Source organism: Kogia breviceps, chromosome 12, assembly GCF_026419965.1.
Source record: "Kogia breviceps isolate mKogBre1 chromosome 12, mKogBre1 haplotype 1, whole genome shotgun sequence".
Lineage (NCBI taxonomy): Eukaryota > Metazoa > Chordata > Mammalia > Artiodactyla > Physeteridae > Kogia > Kogia breviceps.
The window spans coordinates 54,071,164-54,084,970 of NC_081321.1; the positions used below are offsets into that span (position 1 = coordinate 54,071,164).

The 13,807-nt window shown below is 40.3% G+C and overlaps 1 protein-coding gene across 15 annotated transcripts in view; it reads right to left on the reverse strand.

The window, feature by feature from the left end:
• The window catches only part of GRIP1 (glutamate receptor interacting protein 1), a 728,793-nt gene that overhangs the window by 180,129 nt on the left and 534,857 nt on the right, over positions 1 to 13,807 (reverse strand). For all 15 annotated transcript variants that reach the window (XM_059080546.2, XM_067009696.1, XM_067009704.1 and 12 more), the window contains one exon: positions 2,361 to 2,496. In XM_059080546.2, coding sequence (XP_058936529.1) covers positions 2,361 to 2,496 — 136 coding nt within the window. The remainder of the gene's footprint in view (positions 1 to 2,360; positions 2,497 to 13,807) is intronic.

Below are 13,807 nucleotides of genomic sequence, written 5' to 3' on the forward strand. Positions count from 1 at the left end.
TGTCACCTCAGTGGACCCCTCCTTTCCGCAGGCCGGTCTGACCATATTTCCCTCTTCCCCATCATGGATAAGCATGCAAGCCCAGAATGCCGACGCAGCTGGAGTCCTGGCTCCTAGGATGTGGCTGGTTCCTAAGCGCAGAAGCACAGCGGAGGGTGGATGAGAGAGACTCAGTGGGCCCCTCGTCTCATGCTGACTGCACACTTCGGAACTCCTGTACTGGGTCTGCTGCTGTCTCCAACTTCTTCCTAACCCTCTACCTCTTTTACTTTTAAGGAGCACCATAAAACAAAATAAAGTTATTTTTAGTAGCTCTGCCCATAAAGAGGTGGTGCTCTTGGGGCAGATTATCCAGATCCTGGACACACTAGAATTTTCCTTTTCTTCTCATTCCCTCTCATTTTTGCTGCCTGCCTTTTGGACATTTCACCACTTTTTTGGTATCTTCACTGGGAGTGTGTCCAGGGCCAACCAGACGGTGAGCTTATTTTGCTATTTATTGCTTATAGCGGGACTAATAAAAAAAGTATGGGTGAAGAAGAAAGTGCAACAAAAGTACTGGCTTTCAGTAACATTCTCCTCTCTTCACCATCATAATAGAACCTTGGCTACTCTGGGGCTTTTAGTCAAACTCTACTTTTTTTTTTTTTTTTTTTTTTTTTTTAGTCAAACTCTACTTTTAAACCAAGAGCAGGCAGCAAGAACTATGATAGGACTTAATTCAATAATATTTTCTCCCCAAATAAAAATACCAAGTTCATTTGTTTTACATAAGCCCAGCTCCAATCATTCCTCCTTCGAAGCCTCCGTAATCTGCTCTAGCCAGCAGTACGTGTTGTCACTCTTAACTCAGGTTTACTGACTGACACTGATTTGGCAACTTAATTGCCTAATGCTCTGTGACAACCCTTATGTTGTTGCTTTTTACTATTATGCAATGCGATTATTGCTCCCAAGCTTTCCATGTTTTTTATACCTTATTTCCCCCAATAGATTTTAAACCCTCCTTGGGCAGGGATCTTATCTTTACTTATTTTGGTTTACTACCTCTTAAATGGTAGTGGCTTAAATAATAAATATTTGGTGATCGATAGTACTCAACATAACTGGCACAGCGCTACATTTAATTATAGCATCAATACATGTGAAAACCACATTCTTAACCTCTCCTCTGCCAATCACACTTGCTTTAGGGGCTACGTATGCAGAAGCCCTGGAGACATAGGAAGTCCTGGCATCATGGATTGGCCATGACTGTTAAAAGTTAAAGGAGGCTATGGTGTGGAAAGAAATCTCTTAAAAATCATAAAGGAAAAGAACATAAAAAAGAATGTATATATGTATAACTGAATCACTTTGCTGTACAGCAGAACTTAACACAACATTGTAAATCAACTGTCCTTCAATCACACACACACAAAAAAATGCAAAAAAACCCACCAAAAAACCCGAAGGAAGGAGAGACTAAGGTGCTAGTGTTGACATCAGCCTGTTTTACAAACAATTCCCCAGATCATGGAGCAATCAACTGGATTGAGCTTATAAACTGTACCAACAGGTTGATCATCGAAAGTAATCACTATGTCAGGTGACACTTTATAAGTTAAGAACTCTAAAACTTACTTTGTGCTTACATGGACACAAATATTGGTGTCCAGGATTTAAGGGACATTAACCTCACTTTCAATGAAACCTGGGCATTCCACCCCCTCTTTCTGAGGTAGATTTAGAATTTGTCTGCAAAGCAAACCTACCGCTGCCCAGCACCCAGGACATTCTGCTGTCAGCAAGATACAGTGCAATCTGCAGTTCATCAGAACAAGGACAAAATGAGACCTCCTCAACCAAGCCTTCTGTCCTTTTGGAAACCACCTCTTTGTCTTAATGAAAGGAAAATCTCACAAGTAGAAAAGTTGAGAATATGCAGGAGAAGCAAAATTGTTACTTAGAAACTTGGAGTTTGGCCTCCCTCATTTTCTAGGCTTGTCATATCCCTCTGTGGCAGTTTCCCCTCATCCACAGCATATGGGTCATCTGTTCCCTGTTAGATGATCGGGCCATCTCACTCCCACTGCAGCCTGTCTGCTGTTCGGTGGCAATCTGAGGACTAGATCCATACAGACACTTTAAAATTAAAATCTTAGGAGAGCCTGGCTGCTCCGGAGAAGACACGAGAGCTCCCTGGTGATTCTGGCACAGGCCAGAAAAGCCATGCTTCTGCAACGTGCCCTCCACTATATGCTTCTGCCGGCAGATGGCAGTGTCGTTTGTTTACCAGTGACCTTTTCTGATGCAGCCTTAACTTTTGAATTAATTACATCATGCATTCCTTTTTCTACGTTTCCACACAATGCAGCTACCTAGCAGCAATTCCTCCCTGCCGCAGATTGGATACTCTTGGCTTGCCGTCCTTGTCAATTCCACCGGAGACCGTCAGCCCGAGGGTAGTGCCTTCCTTCTTCATCAGTTCAACCACGGTGGAGCCCTTGAATTCCTCTGTTAAAAGAAAAGCATCTGCTTTAGTAAATGACAGTAGAAGCGCAAGGGTTGTTTTTGTGGGTGGTGAAGTGACTCCTCCCCATAAACTCTTTGCACTTTTTTCTTTTGTGGGAAAAGATCTGTGGCCTCTTTTCCACTGCAATTTGCAGAGTATCTCATAAAGATGAGCATACAGATAAAGCGGAGCAGGTATTCCATTACAGGTTATTAAAATGGGTACCAGTGGGGTAGTTCGCTCTAGATTCACAATAGTCTGACATGGCTTATGTACAAGGATAATATTCGCCCTTTGTTTTCTGTCATTCTCAAGTGACTTTCTCTGGTGTCTCTCCTTGTAATTCCAAAGGGAACAATTGAGAGTTGTAAGACAAAGGGGCTAGAATGGAATTTTAAACAATGATACAAAAGCATATAGTGCAGACTCCAAGTTCCCGATACATTTTTGCTGAGGAAGCCAAGTGACACAAGAGAAGAGCTTTCTACAGGTTCAAGAAAAATATTGACTTTTTTTTTCTCTTTCAGAAAACAAAGTACAATAGCTTCATGTTATGACTTACATCATTTCTTACAAAATGTGTCACAGTATGTTAAAGCAGGGTTGGTCCTCAGAATCCCCAGGGAACTTCTGTTAACCCCTCATTCTCTACTTTCGAAATTTTAAAATCTCACTGATCTTGTGGGGATAATGTCTATGCACCAAGAGGGAACCCACATCTTTTGATTTTAGGCACTACAGAAAGAAAACTTTAAGACTATCCTTGGGCTTCCCTGGTGGCGCAGTGGTTGAGAGTCCGCCTGCCGATGCAGGGGACACGGGTTCGTGCCCCGCTCCGGGAAGATCCCACATGCCGCGGAGCGGCTGGGCCCGTGAGCCATGGCCGCTGAGCCTGCGCGTCCGGAGCCTGTGCTCCGCAACGGGAGAGGCCACAGCAGTGATAGGCCCGCGTACCGCAAAAACAAAAACAAAAAACCCCCCCCAAAACTATCCTTGCTTTCAGAAATAAAAATGCGTCAGTATTTACCTCTCCAGAGGCTAACTATGATAAACATTGCTTTAAAATTCTCTGTTATGTTATCCCCCTCACTGCATATACTTCCTGGGTAGGGATGGGGAAACTGGACAGTTTTCCAACTCCTCTTGAATCAGGTTATGAATTTCAGGGTTTATGAACTTCTAGGACATCAGAGACCCTCATATTAAAATTCAAGAACAGATTTTCTTTTTCAAAGTCAAAAAACCGAAAAGATTACTTACACACCTCTGCCCTTTATTACACATGACAGAGTTAATTATATTTTCAAAATTTATGAATGCTTATCATAAAGGTTTTTAAATTGTTGCTGCTGGTCTACTATCCCATTAGCTGATAAAAAAATCAAATCGTGTTAGGGAAAGAAATAATCTCTCATCTGATCTAGTGAGGAGAACAGAGTACTTGGGGAAAGAAGGCAACAGGGACAGGCCACTGATTTCGATGTATTAATATCAGTCTAGGCAGGACATTCAAGATTGCCAGATCCTGTGACCTTAGCAGCCCTGCATACTTCCTTTTTCATGGCAGTTTCATGACACTGTATACATGAGTTGTTACTGCTCTTTAAAATAGAAGCCAAGGAAGAGTCAGTGAGTGTGAGTGATGTTAGCTTCATTTACTACATTTTGAAGGAGAGACCAAATAAAGATAGACATTCTAGAAGCAAAATTCTTTTCAAGTCCATAAAAGCACAGGGCCCTTTACATCATTTACCAGGAGCACTTGTAACAAAAGTCCACCACAGTGTGCATTTTACCTAAGCTCTCTTTACACAGAAAAGAATAACCCTCTATATATCCCATAAAGGCATACCTAGGCCCAACTGATAGTTGAAGAGGTCATTTTAACAAACAACCCCTATCAGTCCTCCTTGGCAGAAGGCTAGGTATAAATTATTTTAAAAATAAGGTTAAGAACTAAAGGAATGAAAATTACATAATGGATGATGATTTTCCATATTACAGAGACATAATGTATACAACAATTTTACCCAACAAATTATTTCCATTTTCTTTAAATATGTAGATTGACCCTGTATGTTTAAGCACTTGATTATAGAGCTTTACTTAAGGAGTTGGGAGCATGGGTTTTTAAGGGCCTGTCTTAAAGGTCAATCAGAAATGCACAAAGAAGCAACTATAAAATAGTAGTAACAGACAAGTGAGAAATAAGTTTCAATTAGTAAGAATTTCATTTGTACTCTGGTTTTCAGGAGTCTGCTTCCTGAATAAAATGGGATACCAGGACATAAGTGCAGCCTTATGGGACGTGGACAATGCAGTTTCCTCCAGAAGGAACCAGGTCCTTCCCAGGTCTCTGGCTGAATCCTGAAAAGTTAGAAAAGCTAAATTCAATTAGTTTGATTTGATTTCTGTTAAAATACAAATCCATCTGGGCTACTTTTTAAACTGGTAATAGTCAATTACGCTCTTGTTTAAAAATATTTCATATCTTTTCCCAAGAGCTAGTTTAAAAACACGAAAGAAAGAAAATATTAATGTACTGGTTAACTGAGTAATTTGCGTATTCATTGATTCAAGCATTTATTGAGTGCTTACTATGAGTCAGACAATGAAACTCAAAGATGGAAAAAGTCAGAGATGCTTAAAGTCTAGTCACAGAGGCAAATGAGTCACAGAGCACCATGCCACAGTGTTGGTTGTGGGGAAGGCAGCCACAGAGGAGATGGTCCTGGCAACAATGTAAAATGAAAACTTGCTGTTCCAAATGCAACATCTATTTCACAATTTTGTCTTCTGTCTAATCTGTCTGTACTTATCAATCAGGATTAGTGGAGAAGAACAGACCTATGGCGGAATCTAAATTAGGCAAAACTTAGGAGTAAAGATAGAATATTGTTGCAAGAAAATGTGCTGAATCACAAGAATGTTCACTGCCAATAAGCATCTCTAGTCCCTGAAGGACTGACTAAATCATTTATGGGCGTTTCTGAAGAAAGGAGAAAAGAAGCAGTTTGGAGAGGGAGGAACGTGTTTCTGGTGTTGGCTTTCTGCTAACCTGCACTCTCCACTAGACTAATCACTCATTTTATGTCTTTTTTGGTGTTTAATGCTTACATAATGATCTAATGGCAAGGAGAAATGAAGACAGATTCATTCATTTGCATAAGTTCGCTTGTATATCAAGGCTTACTGAAAGAAGCTCCCAGTGAAACAGTGCAACTTGGGCAAATCAATATATATTGACAGTTTCTTTCTTTGTGATTTAAATTACAAATATCCCTCCCCAAATTAAGAGGATTCTGCAGTAAAGACTGCAGTCTCTCCAAATTAGCAAGCAGCACAGGGAACAGATGATGCCCAACTGGCAAGGAATGAGACGGTTCTGGATCTGACGGTTTTATTAATCACCATATTTAATTATCTTAGAAAAGAAATTGCAGGTTTACATCTGTACCAGCACACACTCAACCAACAAGAATCTCACTGATAGAATGAGATTTAGCTGTCTGCTGTTTTACTTTGGGCTTGAAATTCAATCCTCTTAATTACTGAACTCCAGAAAGTTTTAAGAAAAGTAACAATGAAAAAAAAGAAAAGTAACAATGATACCTGGCAAAAACAAGAAAAGTATGAAAAATTCTTGCAAACAAATAAGAAAATTCCATAACATAGATGGTTAAAAAATTAATATGAAGGGCATCCCTGGTGGCACAGTGGTTGAGAGTCCGCCTGCCGATGCAGGGGACGCAGGTTCGGGCCCCAGTCCGGGAAGATCCCACATGCCGCGGGGCGGCTGGGCCTGTGAGCCATGGCCGCTGAGCCTGCGCGTCCGGAGCCTGTGCTCCGCAACGGGAGAGGCCACAACAGTGAGAGGCCCGCGTACCGCAAAAAAAAATAAAAAAAAAAATTAATATGAAGAAAACCATAGCCTTTTATAAACAAAAAACAACTAGTTAGAAGTTAATCACAGAAGAAAAAAACCATTTACAATAGCCAAAAACTAAAATCCCTAAGGAAAAAAATTAATGAAAAATATATAAGATCTCTATGAAGAAAACTTTAAAACAATTCTGAGGGATATAAAACCAGAACAAATGAAAAGGCATCCCATTCATTCATTCAATAAATACTGAGCACTTACTATGTGCCAGGCACTGTTCTAGGCTTTGGAGATAGAACTCAACCAAACAGAGAAAATCCCTGTCATCTAGGAACTGATATTCCAGTGGGCTCATAGCCCAGTGTAAAAATATGACAATTCTCCCTAAATTAATCTATAAAGTTCACAATATCAGTAAAAAAAATGCCACTAGGATTTGGAGGGCACAGCTATATTTTATATTATTGCAAAAATAGAACAGGTATCCTTGCAAAGATTCTGTGAAAAATTATATTCCTAAAGTCTACCAGCTGGCAGTTTAATGTTGCTATGAAAGAACAGGAAGAACCTGCCCAGGAAGCCTACCTGAACGAGGTGATGGACTATGACTGGATGTTATACCACCCTGAGAAAGATTAAAAAATTAACCAGACACCCTGGAAGCAGGGGCCTGGAGTGGGGAGGCTGGCAAAGCCTCTGTGTCTGCCTCCCAAACATTGGTCAGAGTCCGGATCTATTTAGATGTACAAAAGCAAGAAAGAATGAAAAGAAAACACATACCATAGGCATAGGGTATTCAGAACCCATATTAGAACATCTTAGTGCTTTGTACTACTAAGACTGTAATGTTTTGCATAGAATAAAGGTACAGCATAATAACCTTATATTGTTCTGTGAAACTTTTGGTATCTAGAAGTTCTTGCCTCATTGATTATTTAAAAAGTATAATTAGGCTTAGAGCAGGAAAGGGGAGTTACCTGTAATTTTTGGAAGGTCCCTAAAATTCAGGGGCTAAATGATCAGGGAATTACAAAGTGAACAATTGTAACAACAGTTGCTGAAAGCGGGGAGACAGACAAAAAGTGATGATTTGACAGACAGACAAAAAGTGAGACAGACAAAAAGTGATAGCTCTTGTCACTCTTATCACAGTGATAAGAGCTATGACTAGAGTAAAGAAAGGGCCACCATGGTGCAATCTGGGAGGATCCATCATCAGACTGGGCAAGCTGTGCTCTGGACAGTTCCTCAGAGGAGTTACTCCTGAGCTAGGTCATAAACAAGGCCTCAGCTCAGCAAATACAGCGGGGAGGTGTTAAAGGCAGAGGAACAAGAAATGGTAGATGATTACATAGGTTCTGGGGAGTGCAAGTCCATCAGTTCAATTTGCACTTTCTCAGTTCTGGCTGCATGTTAGAATCACCTGGGGAGCTTTGAAAATACCAATGTGTGAGCCCACCCCGGACCAAGTTGATCAGAATACCACCCCCAATCGATGGGCAATTTTTTTTTTTTTTTTTTTTTTTGCGGTATGCGGGCCTCTCACTGCTGCGGCCTCTCCCGCCGCGGAGCACAGGCTCCGGACGCGCAGGCCCAGCGGCCATGGCTCACGGGCCCAGCCGCTCCGCGGCATGCGGGATCCTCCCGGACCAGGGCACGAACCTGCGCCCCCCGCACCGGCAGGTGGACTCCCAACCACTGCGCCACCAGGGAAGCCCTGGGCAATTTTTTTAATGCAACTTTTACTTGTGAGATAACTTAATTGAATCTTAATTGTAACATTCCCATGCAGTTGTAAGAGATAATACAGAGAGACCCCCTAGTTCCCTTTACCTTGTCTTTCCCCTATGGTAACGTTTTGCAGAACTATAATACAATAGCACAAGTAGGATATTGACCTTGATGCAGTCAAGGTACAGAACATTTCTATCACCACAAGGATCCCTCGTGTTATCATTTATAAATCACCCACTACCCTCCTGCCCCAACCCCTTCTTTAAACTCCGGGCAACGCTTACCCCATTCTCTGTGTTTATAAGTTTGTCATTTTAAGAATGTTAAATAAATGCAATCACACAGTGTGAAAGCTTTATGGTTGACTCTTTACACTCAGGATAATTTTCTGGTAATTTATCCAAGTTGTGTGTGGCAAGAGTTCCTTTTCCTTGCTGAGTGGTATTCCATGGTATAGACACACAAAAGTTTGTGTCACCATTTACCTGTTGAAGGACATTTTGGTTGTTTTCAGTTTGGGGCTATAACGAATAAAGTTGCGATAAACATTCATGAGTAAGTTTTTGTGTGAACATAAGTATTCATTTATCAGGGATAAATGCCCAGGAGTACAAGTGCTAGGTCATACAGTAGTTGCATATTTAGTTTTCTAATAAACTGTCAAATTGTTTTCCAAGGTAGCGGTACCATTTTACATTCCCACCAGTGGGTGAATGATCCAGTTTCTCTGCATCCTTGCCAGTACTTGACTGTCTTTGTTTTTATTTTAGCCACACTGATTTGTGTGTTAGTGATATCTAATTATGGTTTTAATTCTTGGGTACTTCGAGCCATTTCTCTAATGGGAAATGTTTAACATTTTTTTGTGTGTACTTATTTGTCATTTGCAAACCCTCTTTGGTGAAACGTCTTTTCATGTCTTCTGCCCATTTTCTAATTAGATTGTTGGCTTTTTTACTGTTGAGTTTTGAGTTCCTTATATATTCTAGATACTAGTCCCTTGTTTGAATATGCGGTTTGCAAATATTTTCTCCAAGTCTGTAGATTTTCTTTTCATCCTCCTGACAAGGTCTTCTGCAGAGCGAACATTTAAGTCCAATTGATCATCTCTCTTTTTATGGATTATGCTGTTGTCAAGTCTAAGAACTCTTCGCTGAGTCTTAGATCCTGGAAATTTTCTCCCATGTTTCTTCTACAGTTTCGAAAAGTTCTATAATATTATGGTTTACATTAAGTCTGTTATCCATTTTAAGTTAATTTTTTACATAAGGTGTGAGACTTAGTGAAGTTTCACATAAATTTTGGGGGGAAAGAGGGGGATGGGTGTCCAACTGCTCCAGCACTATTTTTTGAATAGGCTGTCTTTTCTCCACTGAATTGCGTTTGCACCTTGTCAAAAATCAGTCTGTTTCTGGGTTCTCTATTCTGTTCAACTAATGTATCTCTCCCTTCACAGATACCATGCAGTCTTCATTACTATATCTATATAATAAGTCTTGAGATTGGGTAGGCCAATTCCTCCTATTTCATTGTTTTTTCAAAAATTGTTTTAGCTCTTTTAGTTCCTTTGCCTTTCCATATAAATATTAGAATAATCTTGTCTATATCTATAGAAACTTTTGTGGGTATTTTGATAGGATTTGGATTAAAGCTGTATGTCAATCTAAAAAGAATAGACATCTTTACTATGTTGAGTCTTCCAATCCATAAACATAATATATCTCTTCAAATTATGTAGAAACTTCTTTGATTTCTTTCATCAGCATTTTATAGTTTTCAGCATACAAGCCCTATACATGTTTTGCTGGTTTTACACCAAAGTATTTCATTTTTGGGAGAACAACTGCAAATGGTACATAGGTTTATGTATTATTAGGTATTATTAATTTCGATGTACACATGTCCATTGCTAGTATACAGAGATACAATTGATTTCTGTATATTTGTCTCATGTATTGTGGCCTCACTGAACTCACTTAACTGTTCTAGGAAGTTTTTTTTTTTTTTTGTAGATTCCTTAGGGTTTTCTATGTAGACAATCATGTCACCTGCAAGAAAGGACAGTTTTTATTTGTTTCCAATCTATATGCCTTTTATTTCCCTTTCTTGCCTAAAGCACAGGCTAGAACTTCCAGTACTGTTGAATAAGAGTGGTGAGAATGGATATCCTTGCCTTGTTCCCTATCTTAGGGGAAAAGCATTCAGTACTTCATCAGGTATTAGGTTACCTGTAGGTTTTTTGTAGATTATCAATTTGAGGAAATTCCCCTCTATTCCTATTTTTCTGAGAGTTTTTATCATGAGTTTGAATTTTGCCTATGATGATGTGATTTTTCTTCTTTAGTCTAAAAATGTAGTGGATTACATTGATTGATCTTCTAATATGGATCTAATCTTGCATTCCTGAAATAAACTCCATTTGCTTATGGTATATAATTCTTTTTATATATTGCTGAATTTTATTTGCTAATATTTTGTTAAGGACTTTTTGCATCTATATGCATGAGGGATATCATCTGTCGTTTTCTTTTTTTCTTTCTTCAGTTTGGATATCAGGGTAATAATACTAGCTTCATAAGATGAATTGAGAAATACATCCTTTCCTCTTCTATTTTCTGGAGGAGATTGCGTAGAGTTGGTGTTTATTCTTTTTAAAATATTTGTGTAGTTTTCAATGAAGCCATCTGGGTCTGGACATTTCTTCTTTCCGGAGTCTTTAAATTACAAATTCATTTCCCTTAATAGTTACAGGGCTATTCAAATGATCTATTTCAGGTTCAGTGAGTTGTGGTAGTTTGTGCTCTTCAAGGAACTGGTTCATTTCAATCAGATGATAATCCTTGCAGGTGGGGAACTGGGCATTGGTATTTTTTTAAACCTCCCCAGGTGATTCTTATATGTAGTCAAGATTGAGAGATAACTGATTTAGGGCTTAGTGCATGAGGAAAGATTGGTGGTGGAAATCAGGCTGGGAAGCAAACAAAGGAAGTGCTCAGCTTTGAGTTTTAGAAAAGTTTTAGCCTGTTATTAGCCTAAAGCAGTAGATTTGGTAATGATGACATGAACTGTTGGGGAGGAAGGCATTAGATTTGGATCAAGGAGAACCATTAGAAGGTCACTGCAGTACTATAAGGTATTAATTAAGTTAGGCTAGGCTGTGTCAACAAATTCAAAAACGAACAATGGCTCAACCACAACAGAAGCTTATTCCACTCATATATTTACAAGCCTGCGGTGGGTGTTCGAATCAGCAGCCTGCTCCCCTTCACACAGAGATTCAGGGATCTCTGCTCTTTTCCATTTTGTGACTCTGTCATCCCTCAGGGATCTGGTTCCAAACTGTGCACAAAGTGCCTCAAGGTTTCAAAGTGAACTCATGGGAGCACAGTCGAGTATCTTAAAAATATGAAGGAATTACAGCCATATGTGATATCAGTTGGGAACACCACCACCTATTAGCAGTTTTGTTCAACGTTAGAACACACAACCCTGCTTTTGTTTTTGTTTGTTTATTTTTTTGCGGTACGCGGGCCTCTCACTGTTGTGGCCTCTCCCGTTGCGGAGCACAGGCTCCGGACGCGCAGGCTCAGCGGCCATGGCTCACGGGCCCAGCCGCTCCGCGGCACGTGGGATCTTCCCGGACCGGGGCACGAACCCGTGTCCCCTGCATCGGCAGGCGGACTCTCAACCACTGCGCCACCAGGGAAGCCTCCTGCTTTTGTTGATGGCCTATCTTTCCAAAGCTGGGTTTTTTGGTGGTTTCTATGACAAAAAGGAAGTTCTGTGTGAAAGTCAATGAGGAACAGGAAATGAGTTCGTTAGTATTTCATTTGATTTGAAGGTCTGAGAAACTGTGCAATGCCTAACAAGCACACACATACCATTACTAAGTATTTGTGATTCTTTAAACTTATACGTATTATATTTCTTCAAATGGCTACTAAATGGTTAGGAGATAATATGTATTACGTTGTTTGGACCTAAGAACTTAATAAATGGAACTACTGATATTTCACTTAACCTAGAGGTGCTGTGAAAAAATTACTGAGACATCAAGGGCTCTGTGAACCAAGAAAGTTTGGGAACTTCTGCCTTAGGACTTTTATCTTGTCTGCATTTCCCTGGGGGAAGGGGAAAAAGCTCTCAAAAGCCACCACTGGCCTGCTTCTGTTCACATCCTCAGGGCAAGAACTTGTTCCATGTCCACACCTAACTGCAAGGGAGGCTAAGAATTGGAGTGTGGACAGATGCCAAGGCAATGAGGGAAGTGTAGACTTGGGGGGGGCAGGTAGGCAACACATGAAAAACTGAAATCCATCAGTAGCTATGTGGTAGGCACGAACTCCACATACACGGAGGAAGAACTTCCCTGAGTTAGAGACAAATTAGTGTGTGGGGAGTGAGGACCTAGGACGGACAAGAGGATCTCCAGATTTCCACCTTTTTTGACTAGGAATCTAGAAAAGAGAGGAAGGGATCCAGAAAAGAGAGGAAGTTTGTGTTGCTGAGACTGACTAGAGAGGGCAAAGTCACGTGATATAATGCCAGTTAGAGAGAAACCAAATGAGATTTAAGTACTAGTGAAAAACCTAGTCTTAGAATAGTTTTTGTCACACCCCAAAGGGTCTGTAAGACCCTCACCTTAAAGCCATATCATGAAAAGAAAAAAACACATTTTAAAAGCAACCACCAGGACTTCCCTGGTGGCTCAGTGGCTAAGAATCTGCCTGCCAATTCAGGGAACATGGGTTCGATCCCTGGGCCAGGAAGATCCCACATGCTGTGGAGCAACTAAGCCCGTGCGCCACAACTACTAGAGCCTGCACTCTAGAGCTCGTGAGCCACAAGTACTGAGCCTGTGTGCCACAAGTACTGAGCCCGTGTGCCACAACTACTGAAGCTTGCACACCCTAGAGCCCATACTCTGCAACAAGAGAAGCCACTGCAATGAGAAGCCCACACACCACAACGAAGAGTAGCCCCTGCTCGCCACAACTAGAGAAAGCCTGCACACAGCAACGAAGATCCAACGTGGCTAAAAAATAAATTAAAAAAAAAAAAAAAAAAGCCATGTAACAGCAACCACCATTGGCACATTCAGCAAAATAGACCCTGGGAGCTCTTTACTTATTGAAGTTCCATTCACTAGATTTTAAAAAGTATATCATAAACAGTAAAATAGAAATACTATTGATAAAATAGTATTTTTATTGAATAAAAAATTAATAAATAGTATATTTTATTAAATAAATATAATACCAAGAGTATTAAAAATACTATTGATATATTTATTGTATAAATGCTTTATACAGTAAGTCACAGATTTTCAAATGCTAGTGACAGAGATAGTGTTCTGTTCCCTCCTGTATCTCCAGTGCCTAGAATAGCACCTGGCACTGTGGTAGGTGCTTCCTGGGAGCTACTGAACGAATGAGCACATCAGTCCCAACACAGGGAATTATGACCTGGAGATGAGCATCGGCTTGTGGCAAACAGAATTCTTGCTGGATGGTGCCAAAGCAAAATGATAGAGCAGCAGAATTTGAACAGGAGCAGACAGAGTTATTCCTCTAAGCTTCTTTGGTTGATTATTTTTTACCATTGCCTTCATAAGGGCGATTGAGGCTCATACCAGGATACTATAGCTATTCCTGTGTATTACTTTTGGAGAGAATATTATTGCTCACAATGCAGTC